Source organism: Marmota marmota, unplaced genomic scaffold, assembly GCF_001458135.2.
Source record: "Marmota marmota marmota unplaced genomic scaffold, marMar, whole genome shotgun sequence".
Classification (NCBI taxonomy): Eukaryota; Metazoa; Chordata; class Mammalia; order Rodentia; family Sciuridae; genus Marmota; species Marmota marmota.
Genome location: NW_026000057.1, coordinates 20956899 through 20979476, shown reverse-complemented (window position 1 = coordinate 20979476; position 22578 = coordinate 20956899). Strand labels below are relative to the sequence as shown.

Genomic DNA, 22578 nt, shown 5'->3' with positions numbered 1-22578 from the left:
GATGATCTCAAACGCAAAGCCAAGCATGATATTGTGTGTTGGGGGGGGGGGAAGAGCAGGAAGTGGGCAGGGATACACCATAATCCCAGCTTCTCAAGAGGCTGAAAAATGTGGATCACAAGTTCAAGGTCAGCTTCAGCAACTTAGAGAGAACCTGTCTCAAAATAAAAAATAAAAAAAAGACTGGGAGTGTGGTTCAGTGGTAGAGCATCCCTGGGCTCAATCCCCAGCACCACAAAATAAAATAAAATAAAAGCCAATACAATTTTCATTACCAGTAATTCTTGTTCTATGGCTTCATTGCTTCAGGGAAAACACAAGCAAAGCTGAGAACAAAGAAGGCTTTTCTTAGCTTTGGCTTTCGAAATAGACTTGAGAAAATAGAAAAGAAAAAGAAAAAAAAAACACAGTAGAAACAATAATCTGGAAAGCAGTGCTCTCATTTGCAAAAGCCAAGCTAGTTGAGAAAGAAAAAAGTGGGAAAGAAAATAAGAAAAAAAGATTTGGGCTCTATGAAGCTAAGAAACTGAAGTTTAAGGACTAAGGATTCAAGGATTTCAGCTTATATCACCCCAAAATATGCCACTGTGGCATTAAGGATTATTCTGAGCTAAAGTCAGCTGAGAATCCACAGAGGTAGGAAGAGTTCTCTCTCCTGTTCTTGTCAGCCTAAAAGCAGGCACAAATTTCCCTATCTCTTTATCCCATGCCAGGAAGAGCAGAGCAAATCATCCGTGGGGACAGAGTTGGCTTAGATGAGTCTGTATAAACAGCCCTTATGAAACCAACCCTCCTTTTCCATTAGATTCCCTACATATTGCCTAGTCACTTCTCCACAACAATCACACTTTTCTTTGTTTAAATAATTCATAAGCTCCTCAGTCTAACTGCATCTTTGAGTTCTCCTTTTTTCACATAAATATTAATAAAAATTATGTCTCTTTTTTTTTTCTATTAAATCTGTCTTTCTCTAGTTTAATTCACAGACCCCCCAGGTGCTTAACCTAAAGGGACAGAAAATAAGTTACTTACCTATAAAAAGTCTGTACCTATACAGTGATAATAAGGGGAAATAAAACATTTTCCCTGGAGAGAAGAAAAAGAGAGCCAAATCATTTAGCTACAAATATGGGGTCTTATCCATGAATCTTTCCATTCAGAGATGAATCCCAGAGGATGAGGAATAGTGACTGTAGAGAAAAAGGCCTGGAGCAAAATGAATATTTCCAAGAAATATGTTAATCAGGCACACATCTAGTATTTCCAAACTTTTGCAAGATTATAATGCAGACCCTGAACTACATGCCTAAATATTTAAGATATCAATCAAGTTTCATTCTCTACTTACAATTATACCATAATAATGCCCTGGAAGGTAAGGTTCAAATTTTGAATTCCTAGTCTACATGTGGCATTGAGGAGTTCAAGAAAGAAATCCCTGTATGTCTCAGGGGAGATAGAAAGTTTGTGTTAAGAGCAACTGAGTCTAGGAGATACCAGTAGGGAAACAAAGAATCCTTATGAGCAGAAGAGATGGGGTAAACCGCCAAAGAAAGGGCTCAAATGGGACAGGTGACCCCAATAATGTCAAGCTAAGAGTGGAGTCAGAGTTCCCTCATCACTGGCATGGACCTTGCTGACACTACTGACCATAAGGTGCTCCAGCCTCACACACTGTAATGTCACAAGATGCAACAAGACCAGAGCCTAACCCTTAAGCCAAAGGAAGCTGCAGAGAAAGGACACGCACCAGAGCCCTTTCCTGAGGTCAGCAGTACAAAAACTGTCCTTATGAATCTATATGGCATTGGGTGGATATAGATACAGAAGGAAAAACCCTTAAGAGCCAACATGGTATAGAGTCTGAATTCTGAATTATTTGAATGTAGAATTGAATATTTACCTGCAAGACAATATAAATCTGAAATCAGAAGTGATTGATCAAAATCAAATTATTTGTAATTTTTTTTCTTTTATCATCAGTAGAAATAAGGGATTAAAAAGATAGAATTCAGTCAGGGAATAATAAGGCAAATCAAATTTCTGCCCATCAGCTACAGAAACCAAAGAATAGGTGTTAAAGGGAAGTCACAAAAAAGGGCAGAATCCAAGCGCCCTCAAACATCACAGCAAAGCAAGGGAGGACTTGGGTTCTCTCACAGGGCAAGTCATGTTCAGAAAGAGGAAGTACAAAGCTATTTTGCCCAAATTTCAAAGAACAGGGAGGACTCAGGGGATTCTGGGTCACTCTAAAGAGCATGTACAGCTGACAGGAGCATTCCTTGTGCTGTATTCCCAGGAATATGAATGCAATCATTAGTGATTTGCTCTCTCTCTCTCACTATCCTACCAGAAACTCATCTCTGTGTCTCAAAGTTATGGTGACTCCTTCCTACAGCACTCTGGTATAGGTCAGCTGTGAAATTCCATAGCACGGCCATTTTTTATCTTCTTCCTATAGAATACACTTGTTACACTTGATTCAATCTTTCATTGCTAGATAACCACCTGAACTCCCATCTGGTTTCTCTGATTATGGCTTTGCTCTCTTCTTTGTCTCCATAAACTATGGTATACTTCTTCTTAAAAGTCAAATTTGCCTACTCCATTATTCATGTTTTTAAAAATGCATGTAGAAAAAGACCTCAAAAACCTGTGCATGACTATGTTCTCTAAATTTGGTCCTGTGTATAATAAAGAAGGCATCTTGACTTTATGCCTGGTTCTTGGCACAAAGTTAAAATCTTTGGAAGTTTCTCAGTGATAAAGGAGGATAGGAGCACCTTTTATTCTAATGAAGCCACTCTTTTGGGGCTTCTAGATAGCTTTCAGATATGGACTGGTCTTCAGAAAGGCTAGGCCTTGATTACAAGCTTGGGACTTTCAGCCTTACCTCCCAACTTGTAGGAAGGAGAGGGGCTACAAATTGAGTCAGTTGACTTGTGGCCAGTGATCAACGTTGCCCAGATGGTGGAACTTCCATAAAAAAAATCTTGAAACCCTTAAACAATAGTGTTTGGAAGCTTCTGGTTGCTAGATGGGTGACATGCCCCAAATCCAAAGGGACATAACCTGCACTCCCAGACCCTTCTAGATTGTGCACTCCACATTTGCCTGTTCATTTATGTCCTTTATTATAATCTGTGAAAGTAAGTGTAGTATTTTTCTTGAGTTGTTAGTCATTGTAGCAAATTATTGAACTCAGAAGGCTGACTCATCTTAGAACTGGTGTCAGAAGTGAGGGTAGTCTTACGAGACTGAGCCCTTAAATCTGTGGAATCTGATGCTAATTTTAGGTAACGTTAGAATTATAAAACATCTTGCTGGTGTCAGGGAGTTGAAGAAGTAGTATTAGAAAAGACACAGTGTCTTTGGTGTCCAGAGGCAAAAAAAAAAAAAAAAATCCCTCAGGCCCCAAATAAACTTTACACAGTTACTTTTCATTACATGTTTTATAAACTGCACTGAAACATCAGTTCCTTACTAGAACATGACTTGCATTCCCCATGTTCATGCTATTGCTCTCCCACCCCTGCCAGCCCCACCACAAACCCAGCTGATTTCTTTAAAGGCAAGTTTAAAACCTACTTGTGGTGAAAAGCCTTCCCAGATCCTCATCAGAATTTATTTTTCTCTCTTATTTTATATACTGTAGATTCAATCATGTCACGTGTTCAGTCTGCTCAGATTAGACAAGAAATGCACAAAGAATCCCCCCCCCCATTTTTTTTTTAATGGTACAAGGAACATTCTACAAAATACTTGACCAGCACTTTTCAAAATTATCAGGGTCATCATGTCAAGGTCATTCAAAACAAGAAAATTCTGGGAAACTCTTATAGCCAAAACAAACCTCAGGAGACACGATGAATGATTGTAATGTGGTGTCCTGGATGGGAGCCTGGAACAGGAAAAGGTTATTAGGTTAAAACTAAATAAGTCTGAATAAAGTGCAGGAAAACAAACAAATAAAACCCATCATGGTATTTCCTATGGATAGAACATATAAACAGGAAAAAGAGGCTGTTAATGAATAATCTGAAAACTTCTAGATTATTCATATACAAATCATATACAAATTTCCCTACATTTTGCTCATTTATTTATTTGGTACTGGGGACTAAACTCAGAGGCACTCGACCACTGAGCCACATCCCCAGCCCTATTTTGTATTTTATTTAGAGACAGAGTCTCACTGAGCTGCTTAGCACCTTGCTTTTGCTGAGCCTGGTTTTGAACTCTCAATTCTCCTGCCTCAGCCTCCAGAGCCGCTGGGATTTTTTAAAATATATTTAAAAAAAATAAAGCAGCATGTCTTTTATTTTGTAAGAATTATTTTCTCCTAAATTAGTAAAATAATGCATGTGAGTAAATAATAATGTTATGGAATTAGATTTCTGTAGATTATCTTTTTTAAAAAAGTATCTAATTTTTGCACATTCCTTTGTAATATACAATTATGCCTTTATTAACATTAATCTACCAAATGGAAATTTTTTGTGTACACAAATATGATTTTCCCTATTTTTCAAAAGGAAGCCAAAATTTACAGTTTTTATCATATTTCATACAATCTAAAAGACATCATTATTTCCCATATCAAAGTAAAAATTTTGTCAATTGCAAGATGATATTGATTGGATAAAATGTCCCAATTTCACAGATATTAAAATGTGAAAACATATGCTTATCTATTGAGTCAATGAAATATGGCAGTTTGTTCTCATGATATAAGAGTTTTTATTGTATATTATATTCCAATTTAGCTGATAAGTCAAATTTATAGTAAAATATTATTTTTATAGAAAAATAATTCAAGTAGCTTATAGAAGTGAAATTTCTTATTAATACACTGAGGGAACACAAAGCCCTTCAAGTGTTAAAGAAAATGGGCAAATGGCCCCAAATACTGATTAATAGTAAATAGAAATGCTCTCCCTACATATTGTCCCACAGTAGAAAAATTTTTAAAATACCATATGATTGTGATTATTATGTTGAAATAGCTTAAAGTATGTTACTTTGCATTAGATGATATAGATTATCAAAATTCCTATTGAATTCAAGTCAGATTAATCTTTTTAAGGTAAAAAGAAATTTTTTTAAAAAAAATTATGGGCTGTTATCTTAAATTTAAGATAACTTTATGTATATGACCTCAAACACATTTCTCATTTTTTAAAAAAGGCCATTTTAAAGACATGCTTTTAGATGACTTTTTAAAAATATTGATTACATCAATAGATGAGAAAAACTGTCTTTAACTCTGTTCTTCTTTAGCCTTAAGGATTGTGTTTTATTTATAAATAAATTCTGGAATGTCAACATATTCTATAATTTAGAAATAATTAGGTATCATTTATGTTGGTCTTTGAGAAAACGAGTTGCTACAAGTTCCACTGTTAAGATCCCCTTGAGAACAAAAGCGCTTTGGGTGGAGGTTACTTCACAGGGTAATGAGCCTGAGTTTCACAGTCAATTTTCCTCTTGTAACTTAAGGGGAAAATGAAATCGGATGGTCCAAATTCCATTGTTTTTTATAATATCTGTAAAATAACTAAAGTGTCATGTCCCCAGTGATTGAATCAGTTGCAGCAGCAAGAGCTGATAATCTATCTCATTACTGTGCAAATAAAAATCCCCGAAGGACTATGTTCAGACTTCTAGGAATATTAATAAATCACACTTAAAGTTCCATTAAAGGAGCTTTAATAAATAGATTCATATCAATCTTTAGGTTGGTCTCAAAAGTGGAAGGTGCTTTGCCCTACACATTATGTACTTAAAATATTTGTTTCCAGCTTTCCAAATTGCACCAATCAAGTATGTTCTAGGAATGGGCCTGTGGCCAGATGGGTTCAGAATGTCCTAATGAAAAACAGCAAAGAGCCAGGCATAGGGATGGGCCTCAGAACCCCCAGCACCCTCAAGTGGATTTATTTGCAGAAAGAACGTTTGTGTCCTTAGTGACCAGGGTAGACAGGGCTAGATCTACCCTACAATCCAGTTCTGATCTTTGATCCGAAGGGATTTTTTTGTGGGAGGGTTGAGGGGAGTGGTACTGGGGATTAAACTCAGGGGTACTCAACCACTGAGCCACATCCCCAGCCCTATTTTGTATTTTATTTAGAGACAGGGTCTCATTGAGTTGCCTAGCACCTCACTTTTGTTGAGGATGGCTTTGAACTATAAATTCTCCTGCCTCAGCTCCCAAGCTGCTGGGATTACAGGCTTGTGCCACCTTGCTGGCTCAGAAAGGAATTTTTAAAATGCCCCTCATAAGGACTATGGTAGTCAATCTCTTGTGGAGCTTCATCCAAAGGTTTTCTGAGTCTGATGGATTTACAAAGACATTTGATTGCATGGGTAATACTGCTAATGGTAGCATTCTTTGGAATTATACACGCCGAACAAATTACTGGTTATTAAAAAAAAATGGTTTTGAGGAAGGCCTTGACTGTCGGCCTCACAAGTTCCTGCAGTCTGAATGCCCATGAACACAGAACCATGGATTCTTCCAATGGCTGAGACCTCTGTGCTTGTCTTGGATGGAAATGTTTTGTTGGGTCTCTGCCAACTCCCTTTGAGGGCTCCCTCTGAAACAGGTATTATATTTCACAGGATTGGTTTTGAGGATCACAAATGTTAATTTGCAGGACACCCAGCTTTCTGATTGACACATAACAGACATCCAACACATGAGCTGGGTGTATTACTTGTCCATCAGGAGAAATAAACTTAATAAGGGAGTCTCCACCTGTATTAGGGAGGCAGGTGCCATGCTGGGCCATGAGGTGAATTGGGACTGAGGTCACAGTCCATTCCTCAGAGGCACCTGTGGAGGGAGCCATGCCTTTGGCTGTAGGCTACATTGCCTCAACTTCTACTTCCTTCTTGGGCCCCCGTGATTCTGTGACCTTGGACATACCACCTACATTCTCTGTTCTTTATTATGCTCATTAATAGAGAAACCATCTAGTTTGCTTCTAATCTGGGATACCTGAGAGTAAAGGGGGCACTGTGACACTTACTCTGGGATGACAGGTATAAACCAGGCAGATACTGGCAGAAATTGAGCAAATCAGACCCAGTGGCCCCTGGACTCATCCATTATATGGTGACCAGTGCTATAGGTATTGATGCTGCTTCATGTCTGAATCAAACCTGCTCCTTCAGTTTTCCCTTGGCATTTGCATAGAGCATATGAGCTATCATCTAATACTGCATGGAAAAACGCATTTCTCTTTGAGTGCTGTTATCCTCAACTGTGACTACAGTGGCTCTTCCTGCTTTGTTTTTCACTTATGGTTCCTGTGGGGATTAACAGCATACACTATAGACCTAGGGAACAGGGAACTCAGCATTGCCTTCCCGCCTATGTATATACCTCAACCAGCATTCCCAAAGATGGGCACAGGCCTTGGATCTCAATAGAGGTATGGAGACCCCTGGAGGTCTGCACAGTTACCATGGGAGAAAGCTGTGACTCATTCTGCAAGCCAAGCCAGGAGACCCAGGGTTCTCAACAAACAACCATGATTTACTTAATAGCTGGTGTTTATAAATGTCTGGAGTGTCCATTTAACCTTCTATCTTTTTATACAAAAGTTCCAAAGAGGTCCACAATCTGCCAAGTTTATCTAGGCAAAGAGCAGAGAAGCTGGTGTTTACCCTCCAAATGTGTTGGACTTCAACCACCTCCTCCTTCTTCTTGGCTACCATTTCTCAATGTATGCATATGAGCTATGCAAGACAATTTTAGGTTATACACAAGATTTTTTGGTAAATAATTGTTTTATATTCACTTTAACTTGAATAGAAGAAGACCACAACTGACACACAAGACCTGCAACATTATAGATATTACTGTTTAGGATCTAAAGTATCTATTTAGGAAATGGTCAACTTTGTGAAAATAGTAGAGTAATAAGTGGACACAGGCCTCCTGAATAGTGCTGTTTGGTGTTCAAGGCCTCAATTTGGCTTTTAGTACCATGGCTGTGTGGCTCCAGCTACAGTGCAGTAGGCAGGTGCTTCTGGATCTGTGGTTTGAGTAGCTCTGTGTTCTGCTGCATGTAAGCTGTGCCACTTAGTCCAGCATGATTTTTCCTAAACTCAGAAAACTCTTCATGAAGTGACTGTGTGGCTCAGTCTGAAGTAGACTAAAAGCAAAATGAATCCCAGAACAATAGCTATTATAGTACTATAATTCTACTCAAATTGATCATGGCTACTGATCTGAATTCTGCCAACTCTATTGTTTATTGAGCCCAGAAAGTTTTCCAATCAATAACTGCATTACTCTGTGAATTGTAAAATGCAAATATTTCCATTATGCAATTTTTTAAAAGTATGCTCTTAATTACCACTTTCCCCATTTGGTCTGAGTTTTGTCTTTCAAGTCTCCTAAAACTTATGCACTTTTATAAATAGTAACCAATAGTTAGAATTTGTGTATATTTTCTCTAAGGTGCACAAAATCAAAACTAAGAGCCTATACATCTGTGCTTTTCAAATCAGGGTGTCTATATGGGACATGTGGCCAATCAAGATAACCACCTTGTGTCTTTCTACAGGATCTAATATTACATTATCTAGAAGGGGGAAAAGATTTTTGTATTACAATTACTTATGGAATTAGAATGCACAAGTCACATTAGCATTTGTAATAAAAATACAAGATTAGGCCATTTCAATGTCATGATTGAAGAAGTTTGATAAATTTTTATTAGTAAAAAGCATTGTGAAAAATAGAAAGCAGTACTCAAATGCAAATGTAGGTCATGATCATTATCAAGTTTCAGCCCTTTTCAGGGAAGTCAATTAGTCTCAGTCCTCAGCCATTTCCTCAAGTCCATCAGGTAGTTGAAATTGTGTAGATTGAGAAAGGTATGTTAATAATGACATATGAATTCTCCCAAAGAAAGAGGATTCTTAGAAGTCATCTGGAAAAGTCATTCTAGAACCCAAAGCCTCAGCTCAAAAGGCAGAATTCTGAGCTAATGACAGCCTTGTCAAAGAAGAAATTGTCAAATGGTTCTCTACTATCCCCTCAAATCATATCACAAGGAATCCTGCTGTGGATGGCTGGGCGGGATTACTATAATCAGTCTCCTGTGACATTTCTTTTGCTCTGATTTTCTGCTGTTTCTGTATTAGTTTGATAAAATATTTCAAGTGTCCTGCTTCCTACTGTCTTAGTCTTACTTACTTTAAAGGTATTTTATTGCTTCAGTGAATTGTGCCAATATTCATATAGCTTTTATTTTATAAACAAAACTAATATCTACTTATTTTATTAGCAATATATTAACAGTTTAGAGCAAAGAAATTACAATCCCATTTCCATTTCATACAATTAACCTAAGATGTCTTAAATATGCCTGCATACCTCACATTGCCTATTAGTAGAAAATGATTTCTAAATTAGATTAATTCTCAAGTTTTCATGGAAATAAATTATTATTGTATTTCAGCTCAAACTAATTACTTGTATCTCTGACCTCATTTCCTGTGGAAGAGATTTCCTAATACAGCTACATCACTTTGAGTCACACCTTGGATCTGTTTAGTATACATTTGAAACATAATTTCTGCAGTGCAATAACAGTAGCAACACTCATGTGTTATTAGAATAACTACTATTATATAAAATCCATATAGTAACTCATTAACTCCTCATCAGCCCTCTTTGAGACATGAAATATTCCTATCTTACACATGGGTAGATTAGATAACTCGGTCGTAATCACACAGCAGCCCGTGTTCTTTCTATAGTGCCTCTCTCAAGTCTTACTTAATGCTAGTCCACCGAACACATGCTGCTCCACAATTTATATACATATGCTTATATTCTCAGCATGTCACAGAAAAAAACATGCTATATGAAAGCAATGATCTACTTAAAGTCTTACATTAATAGCTCATTAAAAAGAAAAGCTACTAATCCATCTATAAAGAATCAAAATGACGTATAATAAAACTTAACGCTTATCTCTTCTAATCACAATGGTTTGGAAACTGAATTTTATTTTCTTAGAACAGCATTGACATTCTTTCCACAACCATAAAGGAACTCTATTGTCAAATAAAATAAAAGTGAAGCACAAACCCTTTCCCCCAGAGTCATTTTAACTTTAGATTTTCCTTCACTATACTCAGAGATGGCCAATTTGAATCTCTGATTGCCTAAATACTGCTAGTACAGAAATGTGATATTTTAAGGATTTAGCCTACTGTCCTTCAATTCTCAGTAGTCACACTGAGATACCTCAGCCTGATCCCCCATCCCTGCCCCGTACTGGGAAGGAACCCAGGGATTTGTGCATGACAGACATCTGCTCTACTGCTGAGCCACATGATCCCTCAGCTTTTGAGATAGGGTCTTTGCTAAGTTGCTGAGGCTGACATTGAACTTAAAATCCTCCTGCCACAGCCTCTGGATTGCAGGAGTATGCCACCATCCCCTGTGTCTAGCACAATCTTTGCAGAGTTCTTTTAATATATTCAGCAGCAAAAATAGAAACTTAGCCCTAACGTATTTCAATTTAGAAGTGAAAATTCAAAGAAAGTCGAAAAAATTCAATTTAAGTAAGATTTATTGTGTGCCTATAGTGTGCATGGACCTTTATTAGACACATTGAAATTCAGGCACAAGATAGACACGAGATCCCTGACCTTAGGTACCTTATGATCTAATTAGTATAATACAGATTAGAAACAGTAGACAGACAAGTTACATGTCAACACTTAATTGTTAAAATCAACATTAAAGGGCTGTAATTTAAGTAATCAAAAATGGCATCTAATCCTAAAATTATTTATAAAAGGTATCTGGCGTCAGAATCCACAGCACTTCAAACAAGGTAAGTTCCACTGCAGATCAATACACAAAGATTCAAACACACTGAAACACTTGACAGCACTATGAATGACTTTTGTTATTTTGGATCTTCTGTTTTCTTCTTATTATGGTCCGAAGCCTCCGTAATACCAATTTATCAGACAGAAGCATGTCATCTTGTTGTTCTAGATAATCCAGTAAGTTTTCGGTCCATTCAAGTGCAGCTTTATGACTAATAAGTTTTTCTGGGTTCAGTTCTGCTTTTTTAGTTTTACTGGAAGGCTTTTGCTCTACAGGCTTGGCCTGGTCCTCGGCACCTTCACTGTCAGTTAGCACCTGACAGCTTGAGTCATTACTCCGAGAGTCAAACCACTGATTAATATTCTCAATGTCAACATGTTCACAGTCTTCTGTGTTCTGTAAAACTGTTGCCAAGTTAGCTGCTAAAATGGCTCCTTCATCAATGTTCATAACTGAATTTTCTTCATTACCAGGGAAAAGTTTTTTCCATGCTTTGGTTATGGTACTTGATTTTATCATGTTCCAAGCTCTTGACACTTCATAAATTGCATCCAACACTGTCAAATTCTTCCAAAACATTTTTGGGTCAATACCTTCATCCATGTATTTCTGGAGAAGTCCTGCTCGATAGTATCTTTTTACTGTGGCTAAAACTCCCTGGCTCATTGGTTGAATTAGACTTGTTACATTTGGTGGCAAATATTTCACAATTATTCTGCCATCATCTGAACTCAACAGCTCTTCATTTGGATGTGCTGGGGGGAAATCTAAAAGAAGCACTGCTTTTTCGAGAAGCCCCTTAGATTTCAAATGCTTCTGTACTTGTGGCACAAAATATTTCTCAAACCACTGTCTGAAAACAGACTGTTCTATCCATGCACCTTTTTGACTGAAGTAAGTGACCGGAAGGTTTGAAAGATCAGTTCCTTTGAATGCACGGGGTTTTTTTGCTTTCCCCACAACACAAAGGTTAAGTTTGTGTAAACCTGTGGCATTTGCACAACACATAATAATGATTCTCTCTCTGCTTGACCTATACTCAGAAGTACTTTGCTCAGAGTCAAGAGCTAATGTCCTTGATGGAAGGCATTTCCAGAACAATCCAGTTTGATCAGCACCATAAATTTGCTCTGGCTGTAGATTCTCTCTCTCAACAAATTCCTGAAAATTACCACAAAATTCACTGGCAGCAGTTTCATCTCCTTTTAATTTTGTTCCTTTCCCAGAAGCCTTTGGAATACCATGGCGCTGCTTAAATCGAGTTAGCCAGCCAGATGATGCATTAAAATCACCTTCCATCCCCAAAGCATCAAAAAAGAACTTGGCTTGTTTTGCACAAATAGTTCCAGACACTGGAATTCCATCTGTTTTCTGTTGGTTAAACCACTCTATCATAACCCTATCAAGTTCCTCATATGTTGATGACTTCATAGATTTACGTTTGGATACCCCACTTATAGGATCTGAACTGTTAGCATAGTTTATAATCCTTTCTTTGTTCTTTTTAATATCTCGAACTGTGGATTCACCAATTCCATATACCACAGAAAGTTTTTTGAAAGAGATACCTTCTTCAAGTTTCTTAATGATGTCAAGCTTGTCCTTAATTGTCAACACCACACGCTTACGTTTCCCTAACATTTTAAGTGTCTAATATTTCAGGTGATTCCTGGAACAAGATAATTAACAACTTAAATTTGAATACAGAGATTACAATATGGAGCATTAGATCCCTCCTCTGCCCTGAAGACCTAGAGTAACCACCAATTTTCTGACAAGGTCTACAGCAACCTCTTCACTTTCATTTTAAAACAAAGTTCTTACAACAGGGAACGCTCCAATTAACCCTACCTTCCTCTTAGTTTGAAGTCTTTTCATGAACTGCAATCTTACTGGAGGTTAGAAGTTGAACCAAAGCTACACTACAAGGTCTCTAAAACAGTCCTCTTAAACACTTAACAGTTGCCATCATTACAAAGAAGGTTTTTCCCTAAAGCACTAAGACTGAGGTTGCGGTATTTTGGGATATGTGCAAGAAAATAAACGCAATATAGGACTTGCAAACTTGACATACTGGAAAAAACAATGGGAAAACTCATTCCCTCACTGTGTTGTCTTAGTAGGGCAATGGACAATAAGGGATGCTCTTTTCCAGTCAAGGATTGCTATAGGTTACATAGGGGAGTGCTTATGAAAAATCGTAGCAAGTTAAGGCAAGCTGGACATAAGAGGTGCAAATGAGGTGAAAGTGGACAAGCAGAAAACTCTGTACTTTAACTCAACACAAACTTACACCTAATGTAATTTGCTATTGGAAAGGGGAAAGGTGGGCAAGAGGTAATGCCTCGTGATTAAAGAAAGCATCAAAAAACTTCATGGGTAGAAATCAGAACCCAAGGTAGAGGCTGTAGGGTGGAAAGCTCGGTGAAGATGTTACAATAGTCCTGGTGAGAGATGATCCTCCATGGGCCAACAGAAGTTCCTGTGAGGGCTGTATAGGTACTCGTACGCAGCCTCTGAAACCTAAAGGAAAATACCAAAAACATTTCTCTTTTCAGTATCGGAGTCTGTGGCATTACCCACACCTACCCTGCAACTATGTTGAGAAAATTAACACCTCCTATCAATGTGATAGCTAAATGCGACAAATAATGCTTTTAGGCATTATCTGGGTTGACCGAGAGGGACCTCAATAGCCTACCTCCTGAAATTAAGAGGTCAGAGGGAAGCCTTGTTAGCCAGGGCCTCTCCCCGCCGCGCGAGCTCCGGAGCGCGGGACGTCTTTCCTCCCGCGGAGGGAGCCCGGATTCTGCCTGGACGCGGGCGACCAGGGTGTCACCGCCGCGGCCAGCCANCCGACTGCGGGCATCGCTCTCCGCCTGCCTGCACGGCGGCCAGCTCGTGCTGAGAGCAAATGGAGTCTCCCGAAGGAGGTTGACACCGGTGGCGCGGCGGCGGCGGCAGCGAAAGGCGAGCGTCGCTGCCGGAGCCGGAAGGCGGGGGATTAGGGAGCACGCGCGCGCCCCCGCAGGAACGTGTGTCGGCGAGAGGTGGGGCCTGGCGGGCGAGCGCGCGCGGCCCGGGGCGGGGACTCGGCGAGCGGGCGGGAGTGGGGGGCGGGACTCGGATGCCGCGCGTTCTCCGGACGCTGCGTGGGTTCGGCAAATGGTCCGGTCTTTGCGGGCTGCGGGCGGCTGGGTTGGCCAGAAGGGGGCGGTACGAGCTCGCCCTGTCTTGGCGCTTTTACCAGTGGCCAGGCTCTGCGGGCGAAGCTTCCATCTCTCGCATCGGGAATAAAACTCGCACCCTTTGCGACGCATCCTCCGGCTCTGGCACGAGCTGTGAATGGGGGAGGGCGGGCGCACGTGGAGAGTGTTTACAAACAGCCTCCGCCACCGCCCTCCGGAAGGAGTGACAGTATCCGCGCCTCCCAAAGCCCCCTCTGGGGAGCCGCGTGCCCACCTACCCCGCAGGCTGCCCGCCAGAAATGGACAAGAAGCAGCCGGAATCCTGAGGCACGGTGAGGAGAGCGGGCGCGGCTGCTGGATGAGGTCGGGTGGGCTGGGGTGGGGACAGGATTTGGGAGAGGAGCTGGGGTTTTTACTCTGCAACATCCAACCAAACAAGCCAGGATGGATGGAGAGCAGCGCTCGAGCTGATTGTCGTGTGTCCTTTCCCTGGTGGGTGCTCTTAGACTTGGCAGCAGCCGGTACACGTGTTAACCTGTGGGACGCAGCGGCGTGAATTTGCTGCAGCCCCTTTACACCCACTGTGTCTCAGTTGTAACCAGGGAATTGCATTTTGCTAAAGACTGGATTTATTGTTTCCACGGAGATACTTGCAGCGTCGCCAGAACCTTCCCTGGATAAGGGAGCGGTTGCACCTTCATCCTGCAGCACCTGTTTACGGAGGAAACGCAGTTTGCCTGCCTGTGCCCGACCCCTGGTAAAATAGTGTGAAAAGTGCAAGAGTCTTCTGTTAAGATTTTTTTCCCCCCAACATCCGTGCGTAAGTATCGAACCTCTGCGTTAACACAAAGTAACGTAGTACTCGTCATGTATTTGACCAGGCAACATTGTTGCTAGAATTTCGGAACTCACAGACGGAAATTCAACTGAGCATTCCTACTGCAGAAAAGAGATGTTGGTTCCCAGTCTTTTGACTCCCACGCTGAAACTGCACAATTGCCTTCTTCAGAATAGCAGCTTTACACTCTCTGGCGCGACAGAAATTCACTCATCTTCTACATCGAAAGTGAGGCTCTAAGTGGCTTTTGACAAATATCTGCTTTTCCTAAAGATAGACCTCCCTTCGACCCCCCTCCCCCAATCCGACTCCCACTTAGCTTCCAACCAACCAGTCCTATTCTGGCAATTCTCCTTGGCTATTTTGGGTAAAGTCTAACTTTATAGTAGTTTTATGTCATATTTTTTAAAGTTTTCTTTTCCCTGCTATTTGTAAGGAGCGTGAAAGACTTTTATCTGATCATTCCTCATAAGGGAAGAGCGCTGACTTTCAGACTGCCAATCATGTGGAAATGAGGCAGCAAGCAAGCAGATGTCACCTTCCTGGCATTCCCCTCAGCCTCCAGCCTATGGGGTCACTCTGTCCTATGATATTTAAATAAAAATAAATTTGCCATTTATCCACATCCCCTACTATCTCTAGAGTTTAATTTTGTTCCAGATATTTTGCATATCTCTGTTTCTCCTGCATTCTGCAGCTTGCTGGTGTTTTATGACTTATAGCTGTTCCCTTTTCTTTGCCTTCTGTTAAGTTCCAATTTGGATACAGCCTACATCTTTTGGTCCTCAGGTCACCCCCAACATCACTTCACTTAAAGCAATTATCTTTAGCAGATTTTTCCTAAGACCTTATCTAAGGCAGTTGTGTCTTTAAAGGAGCTACTTTCATCTGATAAACTTTCTGGGTTTTGCTAGGGGAATAGGTTGCTAATTGTGGCCAACTTAATGTTAGAGTGAGGTGCAGTTAAAATGGAATGTTAAGAATGGATTTTCAGGGTGGTGAAAATACTTTGGATGATGCTGTAGTGATGGATACATGTCATAATATATAATACGTTTGTCCAAATGCACAGAATTTAACAGGCTTATGTTTCTCATAAGTTCTAAATTTTCTGCTGAGATATATCAATGCACATAGATTGTACATAGTCTTTTATCAGTGGTATTCTTCATACAAAATAGTTTTGTAATGGAGTAAGATATCTCTAGTTAGAATAAATTCTTAGTTTTAAGGGATTGCATTCTTGTTTTCCATTTTCTTTATCATTGATCCCATTTATTTGGAAGTTTTTGTTCCATGATACTGAATTACTGATTAATTACTACTAATAAGTAAAAACACAAATTTTTTATGATATTAATATTCCGTGTGTATTAAACCTATTTAATATCATCAAATAGTACATATGTGTAGCTAAAAAGTTTACTGCCAATTGAAAATCAGTGGCTTGCTTTAAAAAAGAAAGTTACTGTTGTCTGCTTTCAGTGACATATAATATTGAGGGGAATTTTCCAGTTAAAATATAATTTATTTTTCTTTTGGAGAGTGTGTTTGTGTTTTCAAATGAGCCGGATATGAACCATTTCTCACCAGTAAAATGAAGGCTTGTTATTTAAATTCTTTCAACTCTGAAGTTATCTTACTTTAGATTATAGAATAAAAGCCCAAAATGTTCATTTTTAATATAAAATATTATTTTGAATGGTTAAAAGTAGGAACACTTTTCTATTTGAAAGTTTCTGGATGCAGGTCAGATTACTCATTGGAAAATCCCAGACTTTTTTTTTTTTTGGCTGGGTGGGGTGGGAGAATAACCGGGATTGAACTCAGGGGCACTTAACTACTGAGCTACATATCCAGTCCTATTTTTTGTATTTTATTTAGAGACAGGGTCTCAATGAATTGTTTAGCACCTCTCTTTTTGCTAAGGCTGGCTTTGAACTTGTGATCCTCCTGTCTTAGCCACCCAAGCCACTGGATTACAGGCATGCGCCATCCTGCCTGGCCTGGACTTGGGTTTTGTGTGTGTGTGTGTTTAATGTTGATAACAAAATGCTATTGAAAGATAGTGAATTCTTTAGTTCTTTTTAAATTTCAATTTATTTTTAACTAACATGAAAACAAAAATTGAACATGTTAATGGGGTACCATGTGACATTTCCATATGTGTATATATTGTATAATGTTTTATTCAAATCAACTCTCTCTCCTCAAACATTTGTCCTTTCTTTCTTCTCCCCTTCTCTAGTGCTGAGGATCCAAGTGCTATACCACTGAGCCATACACCCAGCCCCTATTATTTCTTTATGGTGAAAACATTCAAAATCCTCTCCCTTAGCTTTTTTAAAATACATAGTACACAATTATTTATAGTTACCTTATTGTGCAATAGCACATCAGAATTTCTTACTTCCATATAACTAACTTAATACTCACTGATTAACCTTTCCCCATCTCTTCCTCCCACCTATTTTCTCCAGCTTCTGGTAGCCACCATCCTGCACTCAATTTCTAGGAGATCAACTTTGTCCCACCTATGTGTGAGATCTTATGGGACTTGCTCTTTATGCCTGGCATATTTGACTTAACGTAACGATCTTCAGTTGCATCCAAGTTGTTGCATCTGACAGGATTTCATTATTTTTTATAGTTGAAAATAATCTTATTATGCATACGTACCACATTTTCTTTTTTCATTAATCAATTGACAGACATTTCTTGGCTATTGTGAATAGTGCTACAGTGAACATGAGAGTGAAGATATCTCTTTATTTTTTTTTTGGTATGAATCCAGAGGTGAGGTTGCTAGATCATATGGTAGTTCTATTGTTGTTGTCGTTTTTTGAGAAACCTTCATACAGTTTTTCACAATAGCTGTGCTAACATATTTCCACCAAGAGAGTTGAAGTTTGCCCTTTTATTCACATCCTCAACAGCATTTATTATCTTTAGTATTTTTGATAATAGCCATTCTTACTGGAGTAAGGCAATATCTTATTATGGTTTTGATTGACATTTCCCTGATGATTATTAAGCATTTTTTCATATATCTGTTGGCCATTTGTATGTGGGGTTTGTTTGTTTGTTTGTTTGGAGGTGCCAGGAATTGAACCTAGGGGTGCTTAACCACACAGAGCCATATTCCCAGCACCCCCCCCTTTTTTTTGAGATAGGGTCTTGCTAAGATGCTTAGGACCTCACTAAACTGCTGAGGCTAGCTTTGAACTTGAGATCTTCCTGCCTTAGCTCCCAAGTCACTGGGATTACAGGCATTCCCTACTGCTTCTGCTGTATGTCTTTTTTTGAGAAATGTCTGGTTAGGTCTGTTACCTTTGTTACATTGGGTTGTTTTTGCCATTGAATTTCCTTATATATTTTTAATATTAACATCTTCACAGATGCATAGTTTGCAAATATTTTCTCTATTCTGAAGGTTGTCTCTTCACTCTGTCCATTGTTTCCTTTGCTATGCAAAAGAAGCTTTTTAAGTTTGATGTAATCCTGTTTGTCCATTTTTGCTTTTGTTTCCTGTGCTTTTGAGGTCTTGTCCAAAATACCCTTGGCTATTGCAATGTCCTAAAGCATGTTTTCTTCCAACAGTTTCATAGTTGCAGATCTCACATTTAAATTTTTAATCCATTTTTGGTTGATTTTTATGACTGATGAGAGGTAGGGATCTAGTTTCATTCTTCTGTGTGTGGACACTCAATTTTCCTAACACCATTTATTGAAAAGACTGTTCTTTCTCCAGTGTGTATGCTTAGCTCCTTTGTCAAAAATCAGTTAACTGTAAATGTGTGGGTTTACATCTAGGTTGTTTAATATGTACCATTGATCTGTGTGTCTTTTTTTATGTCACTACTGTGCTATTTGGATATTATAGCTTTGTAGTATATTTTAAAAGAAGATAATGTAACGTCTACTGCTTTGTTGTTTTACTAAAAATTGTTTTGGCTCTTTGGGTGTGTTGGGGGGGGGTTATTTCATGCAAATTTCAGGACTCTTGTGAAGTTCTATGAAGAATGTCATTGATATTTTGATATAGATTGCATTTGATTGATAGAATGCTTTGGGAAACATAGGATTCAGCAACATTAATTGTTCTGATTCATTATCATAGGATGTTTGTCCACTTTTGTGTCCTCTTCGATTTCTTTTATCAATGTTTTATAATGTTCATTGTAGAGTTCCTTCATCTCTTTTGCTAAATTTATTCTTAGGTATTTTGTCTTATTTTTTTGTAGCATTGCCCATAGGATATCTATTGTGATTTCTTTATCTGATAATTCCCTATTAGTATATAACAACTAATATTTATACTTCTGATTTTTTGTATTGATTTTTACGACCTGTAACTTTGCTATATTTATTAGTTTGGGTAAGTTTTGGGGTAGAGTGAGTCTTTGGGGTTTTCTACATCATGTCATCTGCCACAGTGTGAATTTGACTTCCTTCTTTCCAGTTTGGATGATCTTTATTTCTTTCTGTTAGCTGCTCTGGCTAGGCCTTCCAATACTGTATTTAATAAAAGTGGTGAGAATGGGCATTGTTGTCTTGTTCCAGATCTTCAGAGCCTTCAGATTTTGCCCATTCAGTGTAATGTGGACTGTAGTTTATGGCTTTATTATGTTGAGGTGTGTTCCTTCTGAACCTAATTGTTACACATTTTTACCATAAAGAAACATTAAAATTTATAAAAATTCCTTTTCTGTATCTATTAAGATGATCATATGGTTTTTGACCTTCATTCTCTTGATGTGGTGTGTCATGTTTTATTGATCTGCATATGTTGAACCATCCTTGCATCCCTGGAATTATTCCCATTTGATCATGATGAATAATCTTTGTAATGTGGTGTCAGATTCTATTTGTTGGCATTTTGTTGAAAATTTTTGTGTTTATGTTCATGAAGGATGTTGACCTATAGTGCTCTTTTTTTGTCCTTATCGGGTTTTGGTATCTGGATAATGCTGGCCTCATAAAATGTGTATAGAAGTATTTTCTTCTCTGCAACTTTTTGAAATAATAAGATGTGATATAATTTTAAAAAAAATATTTTGAAATTTTCTTTTCAGTGTATGTGGGATACTATACCTTTATTTTATTTTTATGTGGTGCTAAGAATTGACCCCAGCACTTCACATGTGTGAGATGAGCACTCTACCACTGAGCCATAACCCCAGCCTCTTATATTTACTTTTTATTGGTTCTTTTAGTTATACATGACTTTAGAATCCATTTTAACATAATCATACAAGCATGGAATATATCTTGTTCTAATTCAGACCCCAGCCCCTGTGTTTAATCTTTTGAGGATTTATTTTTCTAAAGCAGCTAGTTGCATTTTATATTTTTACAAACCATATCTGAGGATTCCATTTCTCTACATTCTCATAAACACTTATTGTGAAAATTATAGCCATCCTAGTGGTTATAAAAATGTATCTCATTTTTGTTTTGATTTTCATATTTCTGATAGCTAATGATATTGAATATTATGTGCTAACCATTTGCATATTTTGGAGAAATGCCTATTTAGATCCTTTGCCCTCTTTTTAAAATATTTGGGTTTTATTAGGGTTATAGTGTTACGGTGAGGTACAAGAAATAATTTTCTGAGGAGTATCTCTGCATTTAGCCCAAATGATATTGAAGAAACTGTCCATGATATACTTACTCTGTCACCTTACTTAATAATTCATGTGATAAGTGCTAGTTATATTTAATGTCAGAGAAAATATTTCTAAATGGAATTTTACTTTGTTTTATCTGACACAGGAACTAAACATAATCCATTATAGCATTGACCTGCACAAGCTTAATTTTGTGTTTCTTCTATGACTAATTAATTCCTATTACTTTTATTATCAATTGGGTTCTATATTAATTTTTATTGTTTTAATGGTACCTCTATATTATACTTTCCTCATCCATTGTTGAACCTAGTTATGGTAAAAAGTGAAATTAGAGATTCAACAGTCAGTGCATCTTAGAGGTGTACCTTATAGGTTGTGGAAACACAGTCTTTGTTTTGTACTGCTGACTGCCACCTACTAAATAATAATTTATGTTCTTATTATTCCTAATAACCATTGACCTTGGGCTGCTTATATAAAACCTTTTGTATCTGGAAAATGAGAACAAAAATTAGACTGGTTTCATTGGTCTTTTGTTGTAAGGATGAAATAAAATGTTATATATAAATTGCTTTGCACAATTCCCAATAATAAGCAAATAATAATAAGTAAATGCTACCTAAATTTATTATTTCCCAGATCTTTTGATGGGAGGGGAATGCTAATTCTCTCAACCTCCCAAGAGGATATTTGAAAAGGAGATTAGCTAAAAGACAAATGTAATGGGAAAGGCCTAGTTTATACACACATAACAATATTGTATAATGTTTGCAAGAGAGGATATATGTGTATATATATATATATATATATTATATATATATATATATATATATATATATTATATATATATATATATATATAATATATATANTCTATCAAAAAATAAAAAGGGCTAGGAATGTAGTTCAGTGGTTAAGCACTCCTGGGTTCAATTCCCAGTATTAAAAATAAATAAATAAATAAAATTCACTGTGGAGAAAAAAAAACATGTGCAATATAGTACATGTATATAGTATGCTTTTAGTAAATCTTTGTTTATTAAATGAATAAATAAGTGAAATCTTGAAATCTTGTATCTCTTTCCAGCTGTGTAATTGGGCAAGAGATCTGATTTCTCAGTTTCAATTTTTTTAATTATTAAAAGGAAATGATAGCATTTATATCTTAGCTTGTTCATGTTGAATGAGACAATATATGCAAAGTTCTTTTGTAATTAATATTTAATATTTAAAAATAAATTCTTGAAGGTACCTCTACTACTATTACTATATATAATATTTTTCACAGTTGGGCTATTGGTCCACAGTTATAGTTGACAGTGAGGCTCCTTATATGTCATCACCCTCAGCCTGATCATAATCAGAAATCACTTTGTTCCAAAGAGAGGGATTTGCTGATAATAATTTAATGCATTTGTGAGAACATAGATTTCAGACAGAAAAGTATGTGTTTGAAACCCGTCTTTATCTATTACTGATTATACAAGTCTGAACCTCCCATATTCTTTTACCTGACAATCATGAATAAGAGGACCTATGCTGTGGATTGCTTGAACTCAACAAGAATATATGTGAAAGCCCTTGGCAATGATCAGATACTAATTGCGGTTATCTATATTCCCTCACAAGTTAAAAATACCTTTTATTCTAGGAGGCTGGGGTTGTGGCTCAGCGGTGGAGCGCTCACCTAGCACATGCAGGGCCCTGGGTTCGGTCCTCAGCACCACATAAATAAAATAAAGGTATTGTGTCCAACTACAACTAAAAAAATAAAAATATTTTTTAAAAATACTTTTTAATTCTAGTTGTGGGAATTATTTTTCAGTTAAGAATATTTTCTTCTAGAGTTGAGGTTGTGGCTTAGAGGTAGAGCACTTGCCTAGCTTGTGTGAGGCACTGGGTTCGATTCTCAGCACCATATATAAATAAATAAATAAATAAAATAAAGGTTCATCAACAGCTAAAAAATATTTTTTTTTTAAAAAAAGAGTATTTTCTATTGCCCCTAACCAACTTTTGGTTTGTTTTTGTTGTTGATGTTGGTTTTATATAT

The 22578-nt window shown here is 37.7% G+C and overlaps 2 protein-coding genes across 3 annotated transcripts in view; one reads left to right on the top strand and one right to left on the bottom strand.

Moving 5' to 3' along the window:
• Positions 1-10580: 10580 nt before the first annotated feature.
• On the bottom strand, positions 10581-13870 carry Tigd2 (tigger transposable element derived 2). Its single transcript, XM_015484554.2, has 2 exons — positions 13566-13870; positions 10581-13387 (listed from the first exon to the last, which is right to left on the bottom strand). Exon 2 carries the CDS (start codon positions 12503-12505, stop codon positions 10925-10927), a length of 1581 nt encoding a protein of 526 aa, XP_015340040.1. The 5' UTR covers positions 12506-13387; positions 13566-13870; the 3' UTR covers positions 10581-10924.
• Positions 13871-14056: 186 nt separating this feature from the next.
• The window catches only part of Fam13a (family with sequence similarity 13 member A), a 346389-nt gene continuing 337867 nt past the window's right edge, over positions 14057-22578 (top strand). Inside the window, exon 1 of one of the 2 annotated variants that reach the window (XM_048813609.1) lies at positions 14057-14384. The gene's annotated coding sequence lies outside the window, so the exon portion shown is untranslated. Of the gene's footprint in view, positions 14385-14497; positions 14873-22578 lie in introns of those variants that run through there. The other variant, XM_048813610.1, reaches the window with a different exon arrangement.

Bases quoted from the DNA above. Each gene is read 5' to 3' on its own strand.
- Tigd2 (XM_015484554.2), bottom strand. From the start codon at position 12,505: ATGTTAGGGAAACGTAAGCGTGTGGTGTTGACAATTAAGGACAAGCTT.